This window comes from Dama dama, chromosome 26 (genome assembly GCF_033118175.1).
Source record: "Dama dama isolate Ldn47 chromosome 26, ASM3311817v1, whole genome shotgun sequence".
NCBI lineage: Eukaryota > Metazoa > Chordata > Mammalia > Artiodactyla > Cervidae > Dama > Dama dama.
Genome location: NC_083706.1, coordinates 42252743 through 42278598, shown reverse-complemented (window position 1 = coordinate 42278598; position 25856 = coordinate 42252743). Strand labels below are relative to the sequence as shown.

Genomic DNA, 25856 nt, shown 5'->3' with positions numbered 1-25856 from the left:
ATATTTTAATAACTTCTTAGTTTTAATATAAGAGCCTCTTGATGAAGGTGAAAGAGGAGAGTGAAAAAGCTGGCTAAAACTCAACATTCAGAAAACTAAGATCATGGCATCTGGTCCCATCACTTCATCGCAAATAGATGGGGAAACAATGGAAACAGTGACAGACTTTATTTTCTTGGGCCTAAGAATCACTGCGTATGGTGATTGCAGCCATGAAATTAAAAGATGCTTGATCCTTAGAAGAAAAACTATGATCAACCTGGACAGCATATTAAAAAGTAGAGACATGATTTTGCCAAAAAAGGTCTGTCTAGTCAGAGCTATGGTTTTTCCAGTAGTCATGTATGGATGTGAGAGTTGGACTATAAGGAAATCTGAGTGCTGAAGAATTGATGGTTTTGAATTGTGGTGTTGGAGAAGACTCTTGAGAGTCCCCTGGACTGCAAGGAGATCCAACCAGTCCATCCTAAAGGAAATCAGTCCTGATTATTCATTGGCAGGACTGATGCTGAAGCTGAAGCTCCAATACTTTGGCCACCTGATGCAAAGAGCATACTCATTGGAACAGACCTTGATGCTGGGAAGGATTGAAGGTGGCAGGAGAAGGGGATGACAGAGGACAAGATGGTTGGATGGCATCACTGACTAAATGGACATGAGTCTGAGCAAGCTCTGAGAGATGGTGAAGGACAGGGAAGCCTGTCCATGCAGTCCATGGGGTCACAAAGAGTCAGACATGACTGAACAACTACAACAGTTTTAATTTATGTTAGATAGATAAAAACATCATAAATCATAAAACCAAAAAAAAAAATTTAGGGCACTTAGCAATTTTTAAGCATATATACATCCTGAAAGTGAAAGTTTAGTTGCTCAGTCGTGTCCGACTCTGCGATCCCATGGACTGTAACCCACCAGGTTCCTCCGTTCACGGGATTTTCCAGGCAAGAGTACTAGAGTGGGTTGCCATTTCCTTCTCCAGAGGATTTTCCCAACTCAGGGATCGAACCTGGGTCTCCCACATTGTAGGCAGATACATTACCATCTGAGCCACCAGGGAAGTCAGATCCTGGGGCCAAAAAGCTAAGGAACCTCCATTCTTGAATTATAGTTTTAATATTTCCTCCCCTACATTAGATTAGATACTCTAGACTATCTCATTTTTTCTCTAGTTTCCATCTTCTTGTTTATTGTTCTGTTTTCTTAGATTTCATCTTTTATTTTCTATTGCTTCTATTGAATTTTTTCATCTCTATTATCTGATCTTCAGTTTCAAAGTGTGTAAGTGTGTTTACATGTTCTTTGGGTACTTATGTTTCTATTATTATTTTATGGGTGCAAAAATGTTCTCATATTTATAAGGAGGTGATAATGATGACAATTGTTATTTTGGACTTAACTTTCCTGCTCTTTGCTTTCTGCTCCACAATCATTTTAATCATTTTGGCTTCTGCCATTCAGGTTAGTGGTTGACCCCAAATATCTGGGGATTTTCATTTGTTCTTTCTTACTGGAAGGTAGGGCTTCCCTGGTAGCTCAGTTAAAGAATCTGCCTGCCAATGAAGGAAGTCTAGTTTTGAAGGTAAGATACCAGCCAGCCATAAGGTCTGCACAGAAGTGTAGTTTTACATACCGTGCTCCTTACCCAAGCCAGTGATTCTCAAACATTTTGGTGTCAAGACCTGCTTGCTGCTGCTGCTGCTAAGTCGCTTCAGTCGTGTCCGACTCTGTGCGACCCCATAGATGGCAGCCCACCAGGCTCCCCCGTCCCTGGGATTCTCCAGGCAAGAACACTGGAGTGGGTTGCCATTTCCTTCTCCAGTGCATGAAAGTGAAAAGTGAAAGTGAAATCACTCAGTCGTGTCCGACTCTTCGCGACCCCATGGACTGTAGCCTACCAGGCTCCTCTGACCATGCGATTTTCCAGGCAAGAGTACTGGAGTGGGTTGCCATTGTCTTCTCCACAAGACCTGGTTACCTTTAAAAAATTCTTTATGTGGATTATATCAATACTTATTAGAAATTAAGGCTGCTATGTAAGTTTAAAAAGACCAATTCATTTAATTATATATTTAGTACATGTTAATACAAGTAACTTTTTTGTGAAAAATAAATTTTATAAAACAAAATTAAATAGTGAGAAGAGTGTATTGTTTTATATTCTGCAAACCTCTAATGCCTATCTTAATAGAACACAGATGGCTGCACATGTCTGCTCGCCATTCAACAGCCTCACACAAATATATCATTGGAAAAGGTAGGAGTATTTTAGTAGCCTCTATGGATATCTTTCTTTGATAATACACTGAAACTCAACAAGTGGTAGTTTCTTAGTTTGCTGGAGTCAGAAACCATATAATCCTATATCCTGCTACATTGAAATCCACTGATACATCTTGCACTTTGAAAGGAACCTTTACCAACGCATGATTTCAGGACAGACCCAATTTCAAACATTCTTCCCTAATATTCCACAAAACATATCATCTGTAAGATTATTTTTGTTTGAATATATAGTTCTGATAATTTTATCAATATCTTTTATAGAAGGATGTGCTTAGTTGCTCAGTCATGTCTGACTCTTTGTGACCCTATGGACTGTGGCCCACCAAGCTCCTCTGTCCATGGGATTCTCCAGACAAGAATACTGGAGTGGGTTGCCATGCCCTCCTCCAGGGGATCTTCCCAACCCAGGGATCGAACCCAGGTCTCCCGCATTGCAGGCAGATTCTTTACCGTCTGAACCACCAGGGAAGCCCTTTATAGAAGGATGGCTGTGATTAAATTAAAGATAGCTGAAATTTCATCACTGGGATCTAAATACTGGATGAAGTAAAATAAAAAGTCAAACAAAAAGAAGAACTAAAAAGGCAACATATCTGGACCAGTGTTTTCCACTGTTGGAGGATGGAGTGCTCTGGATGCAGGTTATGTAACCAGGTTTTTCAATATTCTGTTTCTAAGGAGAGAAGAATTTTGAGCCGAATCCATCATATTTTTCATACTTCCAAGGCTTAATAGAAATACTCCTTGACAATATTTAGGTCCCTCTGTTCTCAGTGTTACACTCATCAAGCTCCTCTTGGAGCTTTAATTTCATCTCCAGCTTGGATCTCCTGGTAGGACAAAGTGTCTTCAGGACCCACCCAGGCTCTAGTATAGCTCACCTGTAAACAAATGGCATTCATTGCTCAAGAACCAGAACCGGGAGGGAGCTCAGATGACTTCCAGTCCTACTCCCAAATTTTAAGATGAGGAAACCAGGGCTCATAAAAGGGAGGTGGCTTACCTTAGGTCACACAGCAAATAATTAATAGGCACAGCTGGGCTTAGTATCAGGGCTTGTGAATCCCAGTCCCGCACGATTATAAACACACCTATTGAAAGGTTTATTTTTCAGCTTGACTCAGTAAAGCTGAGGGCTCGTCTCCCACATTGTGGTGTCTTCAACCTGCTAGCGCCTACCTGGGAGGCCTTGTGTGAGTCATCTGGGCAGCTTTCCTTTCCAACCCTTTTATAAAATAATGGAAACAGTGAGGAGGCGGTAGCCTGATTTCACACTCCTGTCATCAGAGCAGCCATCCTGATACAGCTGGCTGACCACCCTGTTAGTTCTCCATCCAACACAGTCATTACTGAAAGCCTTGTTTATCAGGGGCTATTACAGGCAGGAGGTGATGGGTAAAGAGCACAGACAAAAGCTCTATCCTATAGGTGCTTAAGTTCTGATCAGGGGTGATAAATGTTAACAACTGAAGAAATAAAGAGTACAATGTAAAACAAAAGGCAACAAATGTCGGCAAGGATGTTAAGAACTGGAACCCTCATACATTGCTGATAGGAATGCAAAATGGTGCAGCCACCATGGAAAGCAGTATGAAGGTTCTCCAAAAAAAATTAAGAGTAGAACTAACATATGATCCAGCAATCCAGCCTTGTGGTATGCTATGCTACGCTCAGATGGTCAGTTGTGTCCTACTCTTTGCGACCCTGTGGACTGTAGCCCACCAGGCTCCTCTGTCCATGGGGTTTTCTAGGCAATAATAGTGGAATGGGTTGCCATTTCATTCTCCAGCAGATCATCCCCACCCAGGGATGGAACCTGGGTCTCCAGCATTGCAGGAGGATTCTTCACCAACTGAGCCACCAAGGAAGCCCAATCTTGGGATATTTACATAAAAAATTGAAATCAGGGTCTTGAAGAGCTGTTAGCACTACCACATTCGTTGTAGAAGTATTCACAACAGCCAAAATGTGGATACAACTTAAATGTCTGTGAATGGATGAAGATGAATAAGGAAAATGTGGTATGTACGTATATGTATTTGTGTGTATATATGTGTGTGTGTGTGTGTGTGTGTGTGTATGTATACAGTGAAATATTAGTCTTAAAAAAGAAGGAATTCTGTGACAACATGAATGAACCTTGACATTGTGCCAAGTTGAAAAAAAAAAAAAAAAAAGCCAGTCACAGAAGGACAAGTCCTGCAGGATTCCACTTATATTAGAAATCTAAAATAGTCACACCCATAGCATCAGATAGTAGAATGGTGGTTACCAGGGGCTGGGGGGTAAGAGTAAATAGAAGAGCTATTACCTAAGATGCATCAAGTTTCAGCTAAATCAGATGAATAGGTTCTAGAGATCTGCTGTAACATAGTATCTAAGTTAACAATAACATGTGTGTGAAAGTGGCTCAGTCATGTCTGACTCTCTGAAACCCCATGGACTATAGCCCTCGAGGCTCCTCTGACCATGGGATCCCAGGCAAGAATACTGAGGCGTGTAGCCATTCCTTGCTCCAGGGAATCTTCCCCACCCAGGGATCGAACCCAGCTCTCCTGCATTTCAGGCAGATTCTTTACTGTCTGAGCCACAAGGGAAGTATTGAACACTTAAAAATTTAAGAGGGTAGATCTCATGTTAAGTGCTGTTATTATAATAAAATAAAAATTAAGAAAAAATAAAATTTATTCCTTTACCAGTAGAAACTCACACACCATAGTACAATATTGCTTACTAAGAATGCTTATGTGAAAAATAGCAAAGGGTTGGTTTTACTGAAAAGCAAAACAAACAACAGAATATAATACTGTACTACGTGTTATGAGGGGCTGGTGGCTCAGTGGTAAAGAATCTGCCTACCAATGCAGGAGATGTGGGTTCGATCCCTGGGTCAGGAAGATCCCCTGGAGAAGGAAACGGGCAAACCCACTCCAGTATTCTTGCCTGGGATCCCATGGACAGAGGAGCCTGGTGGGCTACAGTCCATGGGGTCACAAAGAGTCAAACATGACTCAGCAACTAAATAACAACAAGGCCTTATGAAAAGGAAATAAAGAAGACAGTGTAGCAGAGTGTGCCTGAGGCTGGGTGGGTGGGTGAAGGAGCACTGGAGCAGTCCCCAGTGTTCTCTGAGGAGGTGATATCTAAGTTTGGGGAGGGTTGGAAGAGAAAGTCACTTAAGAAATTGGTCACGAGTCTAAGGACAGAATGAACATAGTGTGTTTTTGTGGGTGGTATAGAAAGGAACCCACCAGCTGCTGTTTGGTGAACAACAGGGCATGTGGGAGATATGGAAGACAACTAACTATAAAGTAATACACCATGTACTATGGGAACACAGATGGGGCCATGGAAAGAGGGATGTCAAGGACTCCATAAAGACCAGAAACAGGCTGTCCTTCTAGAGTTACAGCCTAATGGGGTGGAGACTAGCTTTCTCATCGCATCAGTGAAACTAATGAACAGCTTTGCAAGTACATTAGCAGGAAGAAGTGACTCACAGATTGTGTTTTGTACTCAGAGCTAAAGTTAGAGCCATTCTACCTTCAGATCTGGGGTATTTTCCCTTTTCCTTTCCTGCAGCAATTGTTCCAAATATTTCCTCCCTTTTGTGTAGCATTATGAAAAAAGAAAATATTATTTCTTACTAGAGTTCATATTCCTTGTTTGGATGGACAGTTAAAGGAAACACAGTTCTCTTTTACAGAACATATTCTATGTAAGATTTTCTCTGACCACTGACGTGTACTTGAACTCAGGAATTGTAATAAGACCTTGAAGATTCTACTGCCTTCCACTGAACAAGATTCAGGAAGGGGCCTCACCTTGTCTGCAATAGACGCTAAGCTCCATTTCCTTTTCCCACCCAATCAGGTAGGTCAGTTGGTATTCACAGAGGCACATATGGATTAGGAAACAGAAAATGGAGTGAGGTTAATAGTACCAAATGTTCCATTAAATTCACTGGTACGCTACCACTGTTTTTTTTTTTTTTACACCACTGGTCTTGAAAAGTCTACTTGAAAAAAGTCTATGGGTAAAAATATATTTCTACCACTGGGCAATAGTTGAAGACATTTTGATGATATGAAAATGCATTTACATAAAAGATAACTGCTCCCACATTGTCCTGACTTATTGTTATATGTATCCCATGGTTTGGGATGTTCAAGCTGGACTTAGAAAAGGCAGAGGAACCAGAGATCAAATTGCCAACATCCGTTGGATCATAGAAAAAAAACAAGAGAGTTCCAGAAAAACATCTAGTTCAGCTTTATTGACTACACCAAAGTGTTTGACTGTGTGGATCACAACAAACTGCAGAAAATTCTTCAAGAGATGGGAATACCAGACCAGCTGACCTGCCTCCTGAGAAATCTGTATGCAGGTCAAGAAGCAACAGTTAGAAATGGACATGGAACAACAGACTGGTTCCAAATCAGGAAAGGAGTACATAAAGGATGTATATTGTCACCCTGCTTATTTAACTTATATGCAGAGCACATCATGCAAAATGCCAGGCTGGATGAAGCACAAGCTGGAATCAGGACTGCCAGGAGAAATATCAATAACCTTAGATATGCAGATGACACCACCCTTATGGCAGAAAGCAAAGAAGAACTAAAGAGCCTCTTGATGAAAGTGAAAGAGGAGAGTGAAAAAGTTGCCTTAAAACTCAACATTCAGAAAACTAAGATCATGGCATCTGGTCCTATCACTTCATGGCAAACAGATGGGGAAACAATGGAAACAGTGACAGATTTTATTTTGGGTTGCTCCAAAATCACTGCAGATGGTGATTGCAGCCATGAAATTAAAAGATGCTTGATCGTTGGAAGAATAGTTATGACCAACCTAGACACCATATTAAAAAGCAGAGATGTGACTTTGTCAACCAAGGTCCATCTAGTCAAAGCTATGGTTTTTCCAGTAGTCATGTATGGATGTGAGAGTTGTACTATAAAGAAAGCTGAGCACCGAAGAATTGATGCTTTTGAACTGTGGTGTTGGAGAAGACTTTTGAGAGTCCCTTGGACTGCAAGGAGATAAAAATCAGTCAATCCTCAAGGAAATCAGTCCTGGATTATCATTGGAAGGACTGATGTTGAAGCTGAAACTCCAACACTTCAGCCAACTGATGTGAAGAGCAGACTCATCGGAACAGACCCTGATGCTGGGAAAGATTGAGGGTGGGAGGAGAAGGGTATGACAGAGGATGAGACAGTTGAATTGCATCACTGACTCAATGGACATGAGTTTGAGTAAGCTCTGGGAGTTGGTGATGGACAGGGAAGCCTGGGGTGTTGCAGTCCATGGGGTCACAAACAGTCAGACACAACTGAGCGACTGAACTGAACTAACCCCATGATTTGCTTTCTAAACAACATTTCAAAGGAGAAAAGAAGCATGACCCAAATAAATATTTTGTCTTAAGACGTAAGTTACTTGGTCTGGGATGCTTTCACTGATCCCTCAGATAAAATCAATTCCTTGCTCCTCAGAGTTCTCGAAGTAAAGTTTTGTTCACTCCTTGGGTATATAACTTACTGCCTCTGCTACACAACAATGTCATTCATCTTTAGACTAATAGATTTAGCCTAGTGTTTGACATACAACAGTGACTCAATATAGGTATACGAAATAAAAAGAAAGGGTAGGACTTTCCTGATGGTCCAGTAGTTAATAATCCACCTACCAATGCAGAGGACACAAGTTTGATCTTGGGAAGATCCTAGTCTGGGAAGATTCCATATGTCGCAGGGCAACTAAGCTCATGTGCCACAACCACTGAAGCCCACACACTCAAGAGCCCGTGCTCTACAACAAGAAAAGTCATCACAAAGAGAAACCCATGCACTACAACTAAGGAGTAGCCCCCCACTCGCCACAACTAGAGAAAGTCTGCACACAGTAACCCAGAGTAGTCAAATAAATAAATAAAATTTTAAAAAAGAGAGAGAAAGAGTTGAAGGAAATAGGAAAATTCTCCTCTCATCTTTTGAGGAAAGAGAACTTAGCTGATTGTAACTTGCTAAAAAATAATTTAAAAATAAAATTCTGATGTAGAGAAATGGCCTCTACTTCCTCATTCTTCATTCTTAAAGAAAGATTCAAATTACAGTCTAAATAACTCTTCTGTATCCCAAGAGAGGGATGCTTGTGTAAAAACAATTGACATCTCTTTAACATGCAGTTAAGAAAAAAAAGTATTGGGAGTTTAGGTAACAAGTTAAACTGGTTTCTTTGGACTGAGCTAGTTTACTGACCATTTGGGAATTTCTTCCAGACACCAAAACAGAGTCTTAAATTTCCAGGCTATCATAGGGATTATGAGAGAAAGATTTGACTATAAAAAAGACAACAAAAATGAAATCTCAATTGTATTTCAAAACAGTTCATGTTGGAAGACTTCATGAGATAACAATTTGAATCTAGTAATATGCCAAAACTGAACAAAGACAGTACAAGGAAAGAAATTATACACTGCTGTCATTTATGAACATGCACGAAAAAGTTCTTTAAAAAAACACAAACTAAACTCATCATGCACAAATATATGAAACATCATGGCCAGGCAGGGTGTATATGTGCACGTGTGCTAAGTCACTTTGTGCTATACTTCTAAGTCGCTTCAGGCGTGTCCAACTCATTGCAACCCCATGGACTGTAGCCTGCCAGGCTCCTCTGTCCATGGGATTCTCCAGGTAAGAATACTGGAGTGGGTTGCCATGCCCTCCTCCAGGGGATCTTCCCCACCCAGAGACTGAACCCATACCTCTAATGTCTCCTGGCAGACAGGTTCTTTCCCACTGCTGCCATCTGGGAAACCCAGGGTTCATTCTAGTAGTGTACATATGATTCAAATCAGAAGGCCTATTAATATAATTTGCCACGTTATGAGTAGGAGAAAAATCATATGCTAATTTTCTTAAAGGATGATTACACATTCAATAAAATTCAATATTCATTTGCACTAAAATCTTAGCAAAATAGAAGTAAGTATCTAAATCTCAGAACAAACATCATAGTTAATGGTGAAAGAGTTAAAGCATTCCTACTAATGTCAGAAAGAAGATAAGAATGCAAGAATTAATTAGCACTGTTTGAGAAGACTTATCCAAAGCAGTAAGACAAGAAAAAAAAAAAAAGATATATATATATATATATAAGGGGCAGAATAACTGTAAAGGAAGGGAAAAAATTCTCATTTTCAAACACCATTGTCTACATAGAAAACCTAAAGGGTCTATAAACAATTTGAACTGATGGGACATTTTAAAAAGTTGGTTGAATACCGTGTCAACATATAAAAATCGAAAGCATTCCTACATGACAATAATGGCGAATTATAAAATAGGAAAATATTCTAGTCCAAAATAATGTCAAAAAGAACAAGTGTTTAAAAGTGACATGTATGAATGTGATGGAGAAATTATAAAATGTTATTATAGGGTATTTTTAAAAAGCTTGATGGATGAGATATGTTTATGGTTGGATGACCCAGTATTATAAAGATATCACAACTGCCAAAATTAACCTGTAAATTAAATCAAATTCCAATAAAAGTCCCAAGAGAGCTCCCTTCATGGAACTTGACAAACTAAAGCAAAAAGAAATGAAAAGAGCACTTGGCAGTGCAAAGAGTTAAGAAATGCGAAGTCACTGTAGAAGAAAAGCAACATGGGTTTAATAATTAAGATGCTGTGGTATGGAGTAAGGATGGACAAAGAGACCAACAAAACAAAACACAGCCCAGAAACAGAACCATCCATACACGTAAACTTTACCTGGGAGAAATGCAGAACTACAAATCAGCATAGAGAAGATCTATTTTTCAGTCTATGGTGATGGGACTATGGGCTAGTTATATGAAAAGACGTCTTTTTTTTTTTTCTTTCTTTTTTGGCTCCACCGCATGGCTTGCATATCTTATGATAATAAGTTCCCCAATCAGGGATTGAAAACACACCCAGATGAGATCGGGCATGTTCAGGGTGGTATGACCGTAGCCAAACACACCCTCTGTGAAAGCACAGAGTCCTAATCCACTGGACTTTCAGGGAATTCCCTGAAAATAAGGATTTTGATTTCCTATCACATACCACATTTCCATCAATTTTAGATTAAAGATGTAAGTGAAAAGCTAAAATTTTAAGACTTTCAGGGAAAATATAGAGAATATTTATGAACTGAGCACATTTATAAAAGAGATAATTTTTAAACAAATACAAAATTCTCATACAATAAAAATTACATTTACTTAGAGTAGTCAAAATCATGAATTTTATAACTTCTTTTCAAAGAAGCCATAATTAAAAGACAAATCTCATACTAACAGAGGACTACAATTTGCATCATCCACAAAGATCTCCAGACAGAACTCATCAAGAACTCCTAAACAATCATAAGAAAAAGAAACATCTTGACAGAAAACTGGGCAATGAGTAGGAGCCAGAAATTCAGAGAAGAAATCAAAGTGGCCAAAAAACAAGAGAAGAGGCTTAGTCTTATTGCAATCAGCAAAATGCAAGGTAATACATCCTATAATGGAATACTGCATTGCAGTTAAAATAAGCAGAGGAGAACTATAAATCTCAAAAGCACCATTGCGTGAAAAAAACTTGTAAAAGACTGATACAGTGCATGCCATGTTTGAAGTAAGTTAAAGCACACTAGGTATATATACTTAGAGTCATGGCAACAAAGATCTTACTTGGGGATGAAACACAAAGTCCTGGATAATAGTTACAGTGATCGCGGTGTTTTGAGCCAGATTATACTGACTTTTCTGAGCCAATTCTGCACATCTCTTCCTAATTCCATGTTCAGTAAGGTCTTCTTAGTAGCCTGAAATCTGCTGTAGGTGTGTTTATACCATAGACATTGGCAGACATTATAAATCTCAGATTCCCCCTCCTTTGTCCTCACCCTGGAGGACTGGCTCATCACCACATCACTGTGCCACTCTGCACAGAGCGGGATGCTATTCGGAGGGGCATGTCGGGGGCTCAGCATTACTGGTAAAGCCTTTAGACTTTCAAGCATTTCTAAAGCAAATATGGCGTAAAGAAAGGCCTTGATGGAATAGGATGCTTTATAAGTGTTTATCATATGCTTTCCCGTATTTTGGAAATACTTCCTGAAAAACAATCTTATCAGCTAAAATTTTCTAAAGTGTTAGTTACTCAGTCATGTAGGACTCTCTGGGATCCCATGGACTGTAGCTCGCCAGGCTCATCTGTCTATGGGATTCTCCAGGCAAGAATACTGGAGTGGGCAGCCATTTTCTTCTCCAGGGGATTTTCCCAACCCAGGTCTCCTGGATTGCAGGCAGATTCTTTATTGTCTGAGCCACCAGGGGAAGATTTTTCAGGCCAGCATAAAACCATTTTCTCTTTGCCTTCTTTAGTTTTAGAGATTTAAATCTTGCTTAGTTGGGCACAATAGTATTATATTATGATGAGGCATCTGGACCTGAACTAGTAAAAATTTTAAAATCTTTTCAAGCCTTAACCATAGATTTGCCAGAGAGTTGTATCTTTGAAATCAACTGATGTAGGGTACAGAACAGAGGGTTTGTAAGAGGCATTAACATAAAAACTCACATCAATACTGTTATTTAATGAAATATAATAGTAAAGACATTTAAGCTCTAAATTTAGTCCAGAGTTAAGAGAAAGGAAATAAAAGCAAATAGGGACAATATAGTACAGACAATTAACTGTAAAAGTTAAACAGAAAAATACTCTTGGAAATAAAAAAAAAAAAAAGAAGAATACTAGTTGAGATTCAACAAAACCAGGTGTTTAAAATAGGCTTCCAAAAAAAAAAAAAAAAATAGGCTTCCATCAATAGGAGAATGGATAAAGAAAATGTGGTACATATATACCATGGAATATTACTCAGCCGTTAAAAAGAATAAAATAAGGCCATTGGCAGCAACATGGACGAACCTAGAGATTATCATACTGAATGAAATCAGATAGAGCAAGGAAAATGTCATAAGATATCACTTATCCACAGAATCTAAAACAGACGAAACAAATGAACTGATTTACAAAACAGAAACAGACTCAGACTTAAGGGAACAAACTGATATTTACTAGAGTGTAAGGGTGAGGGGTAGGGGCATTTAGGCAGTTTGGGATTGACATGTACATGCCACTATATTTAAAATGGACAACCAACATGGATCTACTGTATAGTATTGGGAACTCTGCTCAATATACTGTAACAGTCTAACTGGGAAAAGAATTTGAAAAAGAATAGATTCATATGTTTGTGTATATAAATATATATATGTATATATGTATATATATATATATAAAACTGAGTCACTTTGTTGTACCCCTGAAACTAATACTCCAGTATAAAATAAAAAAGTTAAAAATAAAATAAAAAAATCAAAATAGGCTGGGTTGGTTTTCTAGCTCTATGTCCTTGAGCAAAGGACTTTCTACACTGTTTCCTCTGTCCAAACAATGTGTACACATTTTGCATCTTATCTGCCTCAGAGCTGTTGAGAGGATGAAAGGAGACAATGCATGTGCAGGAGATTTACAACTGTGATGTACCAAAGGGACAGGCATGAGCACCATCAGCTAGAATTGTGTCACCTCTGATGACTCGCATGTCATCATCACCCTGACTCAGGTTTACTTTAGTCACGTCTGATTTCCTTGTTCAGCAAACACCAAAGAGAAAAGCACAGAGAACAATTCAGGCATATGAAGACCTGTCTTCCAACTTTGTCAGCTGTCCCTTCTTGCTGACATTGGGGGCTACTTCTGTCTTGTTTTCCTTTAAATTAGAAGACACAGGAAGCTTTAAACTTCAGGGAGTAGAAAACCCTTCCTGCCTGGACTATGCCACAATGCCACAAATCAAGACCTGAAAAGCAGGGCTCTGTTCTGGCAGAAGGGAATGTGGCTAGGTGCCTGGGGCTTGGAGTCAGAGAAGCCCAGACTTATATAAAGCGATAATGCACATAAAGCTCTATGGCCTCTGGCATGGACAAGTACTAGATAAACAGTCATTATAGTCAATGCACAGCCAAACCACCAGAAAGCTGAGGCCAGGGCCTCCCTACACGAGGCCCGATTCCTCTTCCCAGGTTATTGTACCATCAGGAGCTCTGGGTGGAGAAGCCACTCACGGCTCCTCGGACTATTACCCTCAGAGTTGCTAAATGAAGCCAGCTCCAACATCAGCATGTTACTAAAGCACATGCAGATTCTAAATTCCCTAATTCCATTTTCTAATGCCATTCCTCTATTTTCTTATTATTGCATTTATTTTATCTAGACAGTATTTCTCAACCATGGCTGCACATCTGTTGTTGTTGTTCAGTCGCTAAGTCATGTCCAACTCTTTGTGACCCCATGGACTCCAGTAGCACGCCTGGCTCCTCTGTCCTCCACTATCTCCCAGAGTTTGTTCAAATTCATGTTCATTGAGTCAGTGATGCTATCTAACTATCTCATCCTCTGCCGCCCCCTTCCCCTTTTGTCTTCTATCTTTCCCAGCATCTGAGGACCTTTTAAAAAATCTTGATGCCCTGATCCCACCACAGACCCATTAATTAGAACTTTCGGGGGCAGGAGTCATCATATTAAAAACAAAACAAAGTACAGTCCTTCCCAGGGAATTCCAATGTGTAGTCCAGGTTCAGAACCGCTGTCTTGGAACATACAAATTGGTTTTCAAAGTCTACTGAGTCCAGTGAAAGAGATGTTGCAACACTGGCTTTTTTCATGTCCCAGGCTTTCAAAATTAAGGGACAGGTTGATAATTCAAATGTGTCTTCCAGAGGCCAGGCTTGGGATAGTGTTAGGGATACACACGGATGTTAGGGAAGGCCAAGGAGATGTGGATCCTACCCTCAAGGAGCTCACACATACTAACTTCAGTATTATAATTTACACTCTGGTTGAGTGACCCCATGATCAGGCATTATAGAACTCTCTAAGGAGGTTTTACTGTAACTCTGGGCTTCCCAGGTGGTACCAGTGGCAAAGAATCTGCCTGCCAATGCAGGGGACACAAGAGATACAGGTTTGATCCCTGGATCGGGAAGATCCCCTGGAGGAGGGCATGGCAACTCACTCCAGTATTCTTGCCTGGAGAATTCCCATGGACAGAGGAGCCTGGGAGCTACAGTCCATGGGGTCACACAGACTCAGACACAACTGAAGTGACTTAGCACACAGGCAGGCAATAAACCTTATAGAGATAGGAAGATGTGAGCAAGACTTGAAATGAGGAAGGGCATTATGACCCAATAAACCCACTGTAAGTTGAAAATGTCAGAACTCAGAAATGCATTAATGACTTCCCTGGTGGTCCAGTGGTTAAGAATCCGCCTGCCAATTTAAGGGACACAGCTTTCATTCCTGGTCTGGGAAGATTTCACATGCCGTGGGGAAACCAAGCCTGTGTGCCACAACAACTAAGCCCATGCTCTAGAGCCTGTGCTCAGCATCAAGAGAAGCCCCTGCAACTAGAGAGTAGCCCCTGATCATCGCAACTAGAGAAAGCCTGCAAGCAGCAATGAAGATGCAGCCAATCCAAAAATAAAGTAAATAAAAAATTTTAAAAATGCTTTAAAATACACTTGATCTACTGAACACAAAAGCCTCACCTCACTTACCTTAAATGTGTTCAGAACACTTAACATTAGCCTCCAGTTGGGCAAAACTATCCAACCAGAGCCTCTTTGTAATAAAATGTTGACTGTCTCATGCAATGTATTGAATACCGTACTAAAAGTGAAAACGGAATGGTGTAAGTGTATTGGTTGTTTACCATCATGATTGCATGCTGACTGAGAGCTGTGGCTCACTGCCTGGGGGGGCTGGATGGGCGGGGGGAAATCAAAATTCAAAATTTGAAATACAGTTTCTACTGAACAGATCTTGTTTTTGCACCATTGTAAAGTAAAAAAAAAAAAACCAAAAAACAAAAAAACTCATGAGTTGAAACATTGTAAGTCAGGGACCACCTGTATCCTATCTAAAATTCCCCAAAGAATATAGACATGACCCAGTTGGCATGCAAACCCAGATATGTTGGAAACCAGAGTCTGTGCTCATTACCTGCCTACTACCTGGTCTTCCAAGAGGTACTACAATATAATAACTGATTTGCTCACTCCATCCCCTTCAGCTCCCTGTCTGTCTTGTTTCCTATGGTACTTTTCTAAGCCCCGTGCCTGCTACACAGTAGGTACTCAATAGATGTCTTAATTAAATTAGGTACTATAAATTTTAATTATTAATTTGCATTAATATCTGTTATGATTAAAGTATTTATTGTTTGTTTACTCTCTTGCCCACTCCTTAGGCAGAGAAAAATTTTTAGAAAATCCAGTGGGAGTGGAGATGCTGGGGGACTGAGGCAGCATATATTTTGGATGCCCTGTTCACCCTGTATTGTGGAACGAAGATGCCTCTGTTCTGTCATGGCGAATAGGTCTCTTCTCTGAGCCAGGAGGATAGAATGGGGTGGGATTCTGAAGTAATTTGAGACTCATATACAAACAAGGATGTTTCCAAGTAGAAAACTTCACGGCATGATAGCTCACAGAAATTGATGAAGTAGAATCAGGGATTTCTGGTAAGTTTTCTGAGGCCACCTTCATGTGAGAAAAACTCATAGTGTTATTATGTGAGAACAATCTTCTGAGTATTAACTTACCTATTAAAGTGGTAGATATCCTGTATGTTTCCAAAAAGGGCTGATCTTTCGTCTGTCCCCAGAGGAAGTTTTGTCTGGTCTCTGATACAGTCAAGGTAATCCTGTGAAACCAACAAGAAAGATGTCATAAACACTCCTGTTCTTTTTCAAGACATCTTTAGTTATGTGTGGTGAACCTTTCATATCCGTTTCAAGTAATTATTATGCTAATGTGCTCATTAACTCTACCGTGAGAATACAGAATCTCTTTTATTAATAATGATAATATTTCCCTATTTATAGAGTAGGGAGTTTGAACAAGGAGAAAGGGTGTATATACATTAAAATGTGTGTGTGTGTGTGTGTGTGTGTGCGCACTCGCGCGCATGCATGCACACATGCTCAGTAGTATCTCTGTGACCCCCATGGACTGTAGCCCACCAGACTCCTCTGTCCATGGAATTCTCCAGGCAAGAAGACTGGAGTGGGTTGCCATGCTCTCCTCAGGGGATCGTCCTGACCTAGGGATCGAACCAGGTCTCCTGTATTGCAGGGAAAGTCTTTATCATCTGAGCCACCAGGGAAGCCCTATATTAACATATCTACACATAAAATGTATTAGCATTTCCCTAGATGGATAACATAATGACCATGGTTACCAATAAAGTCAGACTTCTGGCATAACAACATTGCCTGCTGTCCCCTCAACTGATATTAATATATGGTAAAAAAGATACTGCAAAATTCACACAGTGGGAAGACAGGAATAAAATTGTGAAATGCAAAGAAATTGTTTTAAACATCACCTTTTTAAGTCAGAAAGCTGTTGTGAAACTATGGAACTAAATGTATCCTCAAATGCTAGTTTAAAAAATGCTTTCTAAACATTACATGTTTTTTAAAATAAACATATAACTCACTCATACTATCTAATAGACCATGTTAAGGAGCTATGAACTGCACTGAAATGATTTTATCCATTTTAACACGGCAGCAACTCCCAACTGAGCTGACGTGGCGTGGGCTCAGGCCCACAGTGGGTTAAATGGACGTGGCTTAGAAGCTATTTGAACTGCTGAGAGAGGGGAAAACTGTTCTCCATGCTATGTGCCGAGTCCCTGAGTGTCCCCCTTGCCCCAGCCAGACTTGAAAAGAGAACTCTGTAGGAGGCAAGAAAACAATAAAGAAAAAAGTGAAAACAGCTGAAATAACGTAAAATCAAAAATAAATAGTCTCCCGCCCTGGGCTGAACAATGCAGGATAGTTCTCCACCAGACGTCACCCGGAGCTCTGCAGCTCCTGGGGAAGTCTCGGCAGGGGGGGAAAGTCAGCCAGACCCTGAAAATCCCAGCCTTGGACTGCATTCCAGTGACCAGTCACAAACACAACAATATTTAGGCGCAACTAGTGAAAGGAGAAGCTGAAATGTGAGAAGCGTCAGATAATTGTTGCTTTTGTCTCTTAATAAGCCACAGCCTCCCCCTTGTGCCCTTCATGCTCCTCAAATGAAAACCAGGCCGGGCTTCATCAGGAACTGTCTCCCTAGCAGGGCTCACAGACTGCGTCAAATAACTAACCATTCTGGTTCTTAACCATCATGGTCATGCAGGAAGTGACGTTCATAAGCCTTTTTATGTTTTAACAAGCTTGATGGTGACATCTTTTCTTCTTCAGAAAGCGGTCCTCTCAATAAGAAATTAGACTCACAAGGTTTAAGTGTGTAATTGCCATTAAAAACCCATAAGAGCAAGACCCAGCCTCCTTACTTTTATGACTGGAACGATTATAGGGAGCTTCAAGTACCTGTATAGGCTCTAGAGATAATCCCCAAATAAAAAGTTGTAAAGAAGGCTAGAGTTGAAGGAAGAGGGCATTTTGAGCAAGGATGAATCAAAGTGAGGTGTCCTCAAAAAGACAAATACGTGTGTTTCTTGACAGTTTCATAAAATTACATGTGGTCCAAAGAGATGGGCTGCTAATAGTTAACTGCGCTGACTGCTTATATTTGATAGCTTCTTTAATACTTTGATTAACATTTTAAAAGGACACATCAGGTGGTCCAGTGGTTAAGACTTTCTGTCACCAATGTAGGGGCGGTGAAGGTTCCATCCCTGGTCAGGGAACTAGGGTCCTACATACTGCACAGAGTGGCCAAAAAATTAAAAAAAAATAAATGAGCCTTAAAGAAATAAATAAAAAGACACACCATATGCAAAATTAAGAAGGTAAAACAGAAGGTTGCAGATGAGTATGAAATTAAAAAAGTAAAATGGAAGATATTGGCAGGCATGACCTACCTACACCCAACAGCAGCATTAAGGCTGGGACAAAGCTGATGCGGGGATGCCAAAGTCACCTGAACGGCTGCAATGGGGTTTAAGGAGAAAAGGAAGAATCCTTTTTCTCACTTCAAGCGTGAAGCTGACCCATTGTTCAGAAACCTGATACTAAATTTTTCATGTCAAGGAAGGACCAAGTTGAGGGAGTTGAAGAATTTCATCTGGGGTGAGAGACAAAGAACCGTGGCCCACTTCCAACAGGGGATGGCCCATCTCCAGATCAAAGAGTTTCAAACCCCCAGAGTCCCTGGTGGAGGAACTATATTTTAAAAGCTGCTTGCTTTCTGAACTCATTGAGAAATAGATTGTTAGGAGTCCAAAGTTTCGCAGGCCACTCCAGAAAACAGATCAAAGCCATAGGGCCACAACATGTTCCCCCACTGATCATAACTAAGTCTTTTAAATATGATACTTTAACCCCAAACCAGTTACTGGAAACTACTGTAGCAGGCACTGCATTAGCAGCTGTAAGCATCTGAAGCCAAAATGAGAGGCTTGAAGCTCGGTGATAATAATAGTTCATTCTGTGCTCAAATGACAGGGTAGAGACACCAATGAAATTTATTAGAGCCTGTCACGCTGCTTATTAATTTTATTGGCTTGATGTCAGCACCTATGGTTACCCTACAGTTAACAATGATCAATTTAAAACTTTTGCACTGAAAATAATTATTCTCCAAGAGGATCAAAGAAGTCACTCAATGCTGAGGAGGGTAGGAAGAGATACACACAAAAAAATAGCTTTACACCATTTGAAAAAGGTTTTATTATAGTACTATGAATTTTGCCTGAAGTATTTCTTCTCTAATCAACAGTTCCACCATTGTAAGATTTGTACACATGTGCCCTCTTCTTGATGTTTGTTATAGAAAATATCCAAGTAAACCTGTTTGAAGTGTGGTAAGGGATAGCAATCAATTTGCAATCTACTGCTGATCTACAACAAGGTCAGTGCAGAAGTTGAGACTAAGCCTGTACAGACTTCTATAGCATTTTGACAGAAGGATGTTTTTTGAATCTAATAAAAATTCAGGCTTGTATTTTGCATATCTGATATCTTCTATTTTGTTTTTCTAGTAATTCTTTTTTTTTTTTTTTTTGTGGCATTTTACAAAAATGTCAGTGTGTGGCCGATAGGAACACACACACACACACACTCTCTCTCTCTCTCTCAGACAGTTTGAGAAGGTCTGGTCTAGACAGCAGTCCAGCAGAGATGCTGGAGAGAGGATGTTTCCAGAACTGGGACAGAATTCAAACTCAGTGTCTTCGGAAGCTCGCTTTATTTAAGATGCCCTGAAAGAATTAAGTTAATGTCCCTGCACCTAGCCCCCCCTTTCCCTCTAAAATAATGCTTGAAATGTTTAAAAATTACAAACTGTTTAACAAGAAAATAAAGCTAAACCATAAGACGACAAAAATTTATTTAGATCGGCATCTAATTTTTCTATTTCTCTCTCTTGAAGATAGTCATATAGTACAAACAAAATGAAGAAAAGGTTCTGTTCATAAATCCTTTTGCTCGGGTTTCAAAATTTCATCTCTTTGGCTTACTCTTTTTGGTCTAGTTTTTGTGTTAGCGTTTCCAAATTCCAAGCCCTTTGATATAATCCCTATGTAAGATTACTGGTCTTTATTTTGGGGGAAGCATCTTTTTCAGTTTTTCCAACACCTCCACCTTTTCTAGAAAGTAATCATTTGTTTATAGAAAACCTGCCTGCAAGTTTCATGTATTACTTTGGGAATGATGTTCCTACGACAATAACTTACATTTGTATGTCAATTTACAGTTTAAAAGCACATTCACATTTATTCATACAAACACTACCCCCCACTTTGAGGTCATAAGGATGCATGTCAAATTCTGTTTTACAAGCTAGGAATAAATAAAATGAATAAAACATGATCCCTCCCTCCAAGGAGCTCCCTGCATAGTTGAAAGACAAATGTAAACAAGTAAGTACAATAAGGTGTTCAGGCAGCGTGACTGATAAATATTCAGCACTAGGGAGACAGGAGGCAGGAGAGGAAGTGGGTAATCCCAGGGCAGGGAGAAGTCTCCTAGAGGGGGTGACGGTGGAGCTGAGTCTTTAAGGATGACAGAGAATGGAGAGAAAGGAGGAGGAGACACAACACCCAGGAAGGCAGAGAAGAGCAAAGGGGCACATGGTAACAAAATGCAGGGTGCAGCAAGGACAGGAAAGGGAGCGGAGGGACTTCCCTGGTATTCTAGTGGTGAAAACTCTGCGCTTCCACTGCAGGGGGCACGGGGTTGGATGCCTGGTCAGGGAACTAAGATCCTTTATGTGGCATGAAATGCCACCCACACCCCCCCCCCCCGCAAAAAAAAAAAAATCAATGAAAGAAGCACAGATGGGCTGAGCGAACAGGACATGAACAGCGCACATGCACAGATCCTGGAGGTGGGGCTGCAAAGTAAGAAGCGCTAGAGTCAGGACAGGCTTGATCATGGAGAACCTTCCATGCTCTGTAGGCAACTAGGAAGGATGCCATGAGACCAAAGGTCACTCCAGCATCAGAAAATGGAACATTAGCTATAAAACTGCCAGTGCCACACATATATCCATCCATCTGTCCATGCCATCTATCATCTGTCCCTTCATCCATCCATGAACAGGCTGATGGGAGGTGCAGGGAAAGAGAAGACAGAGGGAGGAAATCCAGAATGACAGGAGGGCGTAACTGGCAAAGGTGAGCACAGAAGAAGATAGCACGTGACCATGAGAGCCCAGGTGAGGGGACGAGATGAAAGGCAAGAGGACAGGAAGATAAACACCACTCCCAGGACGTCTGGGCAGGGGGCCCTCTCTCTCTAACCAAGTGAACCCTGGTCAGTTTTATTTTATGCTGTAGAAAACAAAATTCTAACAAGTCAGAGCATAGGAAATAAGAAGTTCCCTCTTCCTTCTCAAGGGCCTCCCCATCTCTCTCCAGAGATAACTCTGATTAAAGATGTGGTGTGCATGCTTCTGGGTGATGTTCCGGGGCATAATTATATCTGGAAAAATTATATCTGGAAAAAATGCTATGCTTGATTCACAGCTCTGTTTCTCCATTCAGAATATGTAAACATACATAACTCTTATATGTAAACATAGTTCCTTTTCGTTCTTTATAACAACTGCATTGTAGTCCACTCAATAGCTTTATTATAATGTACCTAGTTAATGAAGATATTGGGAGAGGCACAGACCTAGTGGTAGTAACTGTGTTGAGAGGGCATTCAGAAATGAGTGAGAGGGGACCCCTGTCCCTCCAGCGGCTCACATGGGAGTAACGGAGAAAGAAATCTCAGTGTAACAACTTAAGTGTTATTTAAGAAGAAGAATTTACAAAGGGCTGTGAGAGTATAGAAGAATACATTTTCAAATGAAAGAAACCTTTTATCTTTCTTCCAAATAAACCACTAAATGGGGTTTACAGTAAAAGTTCCTGCTGCAGCCTACAGATAAAGCATCAGAAGTCTAATCTTCACGTTAATCTCTTTTCTTCCTCTATTGCTATCCACGAGGGAGGAAGATATAGCTAAAGAAACGGGAACGGGGGCAGGGGCTGTGTGTGTCTCTGGCCACCCCATTAGACTGGAAACAAAAGCTCCAACTGTGGGAACGATGTTGTTCCTGAATCTATAGAACTCCCCTCCCCCTGGAGAACTGTACTGAAAATACAAAATATCATCAACAGGACAATCTTTCTGCCAACTTTCTTGCAGAGAATGGGGGAGGGGAAGACAAAGGAGGAGGACTGGGGGGAAAGAGAAGAGAAAAAGAAGAGGAAAGAAATGAGGCAGGAAGAGAAAGAGGGAAGAAAGCATGAAAGGGGAGGAAAAAAGAGAAAGAAGAAACGCACACGCAAGTGCAGGACTGAAATCCAAATGAATTTCCAGTTAAAAGGAGCTTCTGTTGCTGATATCAGTTTTCATTAGTTTTCCTAATTGATGGTATAGAGGCTGATCTTCATTGGCCATATGTGGAAGTCAGTATTAATGCTCTGAGATATTTGAGTAAAGAATTTAACAAAAACAGGGAGCTTTCAGCCTCATTTCCCTTCTACAATAGTTTCAATACCTAAGACATCAGTAAAAAATGTCGGGAATGGCCTTCATGCTAAGCTGTGACAAATGACACCTGAGACAGCTCAGTTCTCTCCATTGTTTCACTTCTTCCTCCTGAAAGAGGTTGGGGGGAGTAGGAGGTGCCCCCTGGAGAGGAGACGGGAGGACAGCTGGACCTGGAAAGGGGGAGGGTCAGGCAGTTTGTCCCAGAAACAGAAACTTGGGGGTGGGGTGGGGACACAGGAGTCCTGTTAAAAACAGTAGTCCTGAGTAGTAAGAGCAAATACAGTACTGGGGAATATTTGTTTGGTTTTCCTCTAAAACTATAAGCAGAAAATACTTAAGAACTGGCAGCCTACAGGAGTCTAATGATAGAAGAAAGATATCAAGGAACAGGATTCCCCTTTACATATCAAAGTCCTTAAAGCCCATAGCGGCCCACCTTTGGCTACACTTCTGACAACCATTATAAAAACTGTCAGGGCTTCCTTGGTGGCTCGGTGGTAAAGAATCTGCCTGCCAATGCAGGAGACGGGGGTTCCATCCCTGATCTGGGACGATCCCACATGCCTCGGAACACCTAAGCCTGTGTGCTACAACTATGGAGCCAGTGCTCCAGAGCCTGGGAGCCGCCAATGCTGAGTCCACACGCGGCAACCACTGACGCCCGTGGGCCCTAGAGCCCATTCTCTGCAACAACAGAGGCCACAGCACTGAGAAGGGGGCACATCGCAAATACAGACGGGCCCCTGCTCACAGCAGCTAGAGAAAAGCCTGTGCAGCCATGAAGACCCAGCACGGCCAAAAACAAATAAATAACGTTAAAAATAATCAATTGTCTTTATTTACTTCATATTGTTATCAGGATGAAGAATTTGATGACTATAAGCAAATCTAACCATGTTACAATTAAGAAGCAGGATACATATTTAACACTAAAATTAATCTCTTCTATTACCCTTTAGTTATAACAAAAAAGAAAATTTCTTAGAAGAGTTCCTTCTGTAATAAACACAGCAAAAACCCCCCCAAAACAAAAAACCCTTAATGTTCTATTGCTTTGTTAAATCTTTATTATAAAAATTGGGCCTAGGGTTTCCAAGTTCCACTGACAACGTTCTCATATGCTAAAGCTCTTAAAACAAGAGAGGTGGACAGACACCCATGAAGAGATATGTTGAGATATCTGCTGTGTTGAGATATCTTTCCATACTTATTTGAAACCTACCAATCTTTTTTTTCCCTCTGTACTCTTTAATCATCATTTCTAGATACCAAAAAAGGAGCAAAAGCATTTCTGGGATAATCTGTGTGCTTACTGAATGTGCGTAAATATAAAATATGTTCAAAATCTTTAAAATGGGCAACCAGAGAGTTTGCCAGGCTGCCTGCAGAAGGGCATGGCACCAGGGGCCTGGTGGGCGCTGACAAGACAGGGCAGAAAGTTTATTAACCACTCCGTTGAGTCCTCTGGTCATCCTATTTTTTTTTTTTTCCTGACTCTTGTCCCACTTTCCTTCTCACTGGGTTAACTTAGCATTGTTGTTTAGTCACTAAGTCATGTCTGACTCTTTGTGACTCTGTGGACCGTAGCCCGCCAGACTCCTCTGCCCTTTGGATTTCCCAGGTAAGAATACTGGAGTGGGTTGCCATTTCCTCCTCCAGGGGATCTTCCTGACCCAGGGATCGAACCCGAGTCTCTTATGTCTCCTGCATTGGCAGGTGGGTTCTTTATGGCTGAGCCACCTGGAAGCCCCTTCCTTAGAATATACTCCTCCCCCCTTTCACTCTCCAAGTAAGAAAGCTGACAGATGCAATTAGATGTGACTGTAATCCTTCAGGAGGAAAAATGAAGAAAAGGCTGATGAGGTGACAGAGGGATGTGTGTCCTGGCAAAGCTTTAAGTACTGAAAATAAGAACCTGATTCATCTCAATTACAATCTTGGCACTGCTGCTGTAATTTGAAACATGGTAATTAAGAAAAATTAAATAAAGCCCAAGGGGCTCTGTGTATGGGAAAGAAAATAAAAGACCAGTAAGATAAATGTCCATTATTAGATCATCTGAGGTTTAACTCCTCCTCACTGCTATTTACTACTACTGCTATTATGATCATTACTATTACTATTATTATCTGGTTTGGGGCTAGGTACTGAGCTCACTACTTTATATGCATTATCTCATTTAATCTTCATAGCAACCCCAGGAGGTGAGCCCCATTATTAATCCCATTTTGCTGGATGCTTAGAAAAGTTCAATTGGGATTTCCCTGGGGTCCAGTGGCTAAGACTCCACTCTCTATGCAGAGGGCCCAGGTTCTACTCCTGGTCAGGGAACTAGATCCCACTAAGAGTTTCAATGCTGCAACTAAGACCTGGTGCAGCCAAGTAAATTATTAAAAAAAAAAAAAAAAAGGGTTCAATTGCTCCCCAGAGAGTAAGTGACTTAGCTACATTCAAACCAGTACCAGCTGTCTACAGCTTGGCGCCCAAACCCTGTACCACTGCTTTAAAGGTTTTAGTTCTTAATCAGGTGGCTCAGGGGTAAAGAATCCACCTCCCAGTGAAGGAGACACAGGAGACCTGGGTTCGATCCCTGGGTCGGGAAGATACCCTGGAGAAGAGAATGGCAACCCCCTCCGGTATTCTTGCCTGGAGAACCCATGGACAGAGGAGCCTGGCAGGCTACAGTCCATGGGGTCGCAAAGAGTCAGACACGACTGAGCACGTACCCACGATATCTTCAGACAGTAGGAAAAGTTTGCTGTTGACTTTAGGACTACATACAGTTTTTATTAGGTATGAGTTAGGAGCCTACTAAAATGACAGCTTTCACTGACTAGGTGACTGTCACACACCAGGACTGTCATGTACTGTATCTGAATTAACATTAGTCCATTCACAGGATGGGCTCAGCAAGTAAGGAATCCACCTGCTACAGAGGAGATACAGGAGATGCAGGTTTGATCCCTGGGTCGGGAAGATCCCCTGCAGGAGGAAAATGGCAACCCACTGCAGTATTTGTGCCTGAAAAATCCCCTGGACAGAGGAGCCTGGCAGGCTACGGTCCATAGGGTGGCAAAGGGTTCGACATGACTGAGGCACTGAGCACATTCACAGGATGAACCCACTTCCTTCACATTTCATCAGTCCACACCCCAGGCCTGCTCTTCCATCAGCCAAGCGTACCAGCTCTCAGCCATGTGGCATTTTACTTTCAACACTGGCTCATGCTTTCCCATCTTGCTCATAGGTTCTCTTCCTCTCGTTAGTGCATCCTGCTTCCCTTGCCAGTGCCCCCCAGGGTCGGTCATTTCACCCCTCTTTATTTGCATGACTTTACATAGCTAGCTCTCCCCTTAGGAACGCACTTCTTTACAAAGTCAATCATGTGGAAACACTATAAATGAATTTTTCCTGTTCTCCCAGCACCGTGCTACTTTTAAGTATATTAAAAAAAAAAAGTATACAATGGAGAGGCT

At 41.0% G+C, this 25856-nt stretch overlaps 1 protein-coding gene across 1 annotated transcript in view; it reads right to left on the bottom strand.

Moving 5' to 3' along the window:
- Positions 1 to 25856, bottom strand: part of PLEKHG1 (pleckstrin homology and RhoGEF domain containing G1) — a 239394-nt gene that overhangs the window by 53017 nt on the left and 160521 nt on the right. Inside the window, exon 4 of the mRNA XM_061130489.1 lies at positions 15982 to 16082. Within this exon, the coding sequence (XP_060986472.1) occupies positions 15982 to 16082 (101 nt within the window). The remainder of the gene's footprint in view (positions 1 to 15981; positions 16083 to 25856) is intronic.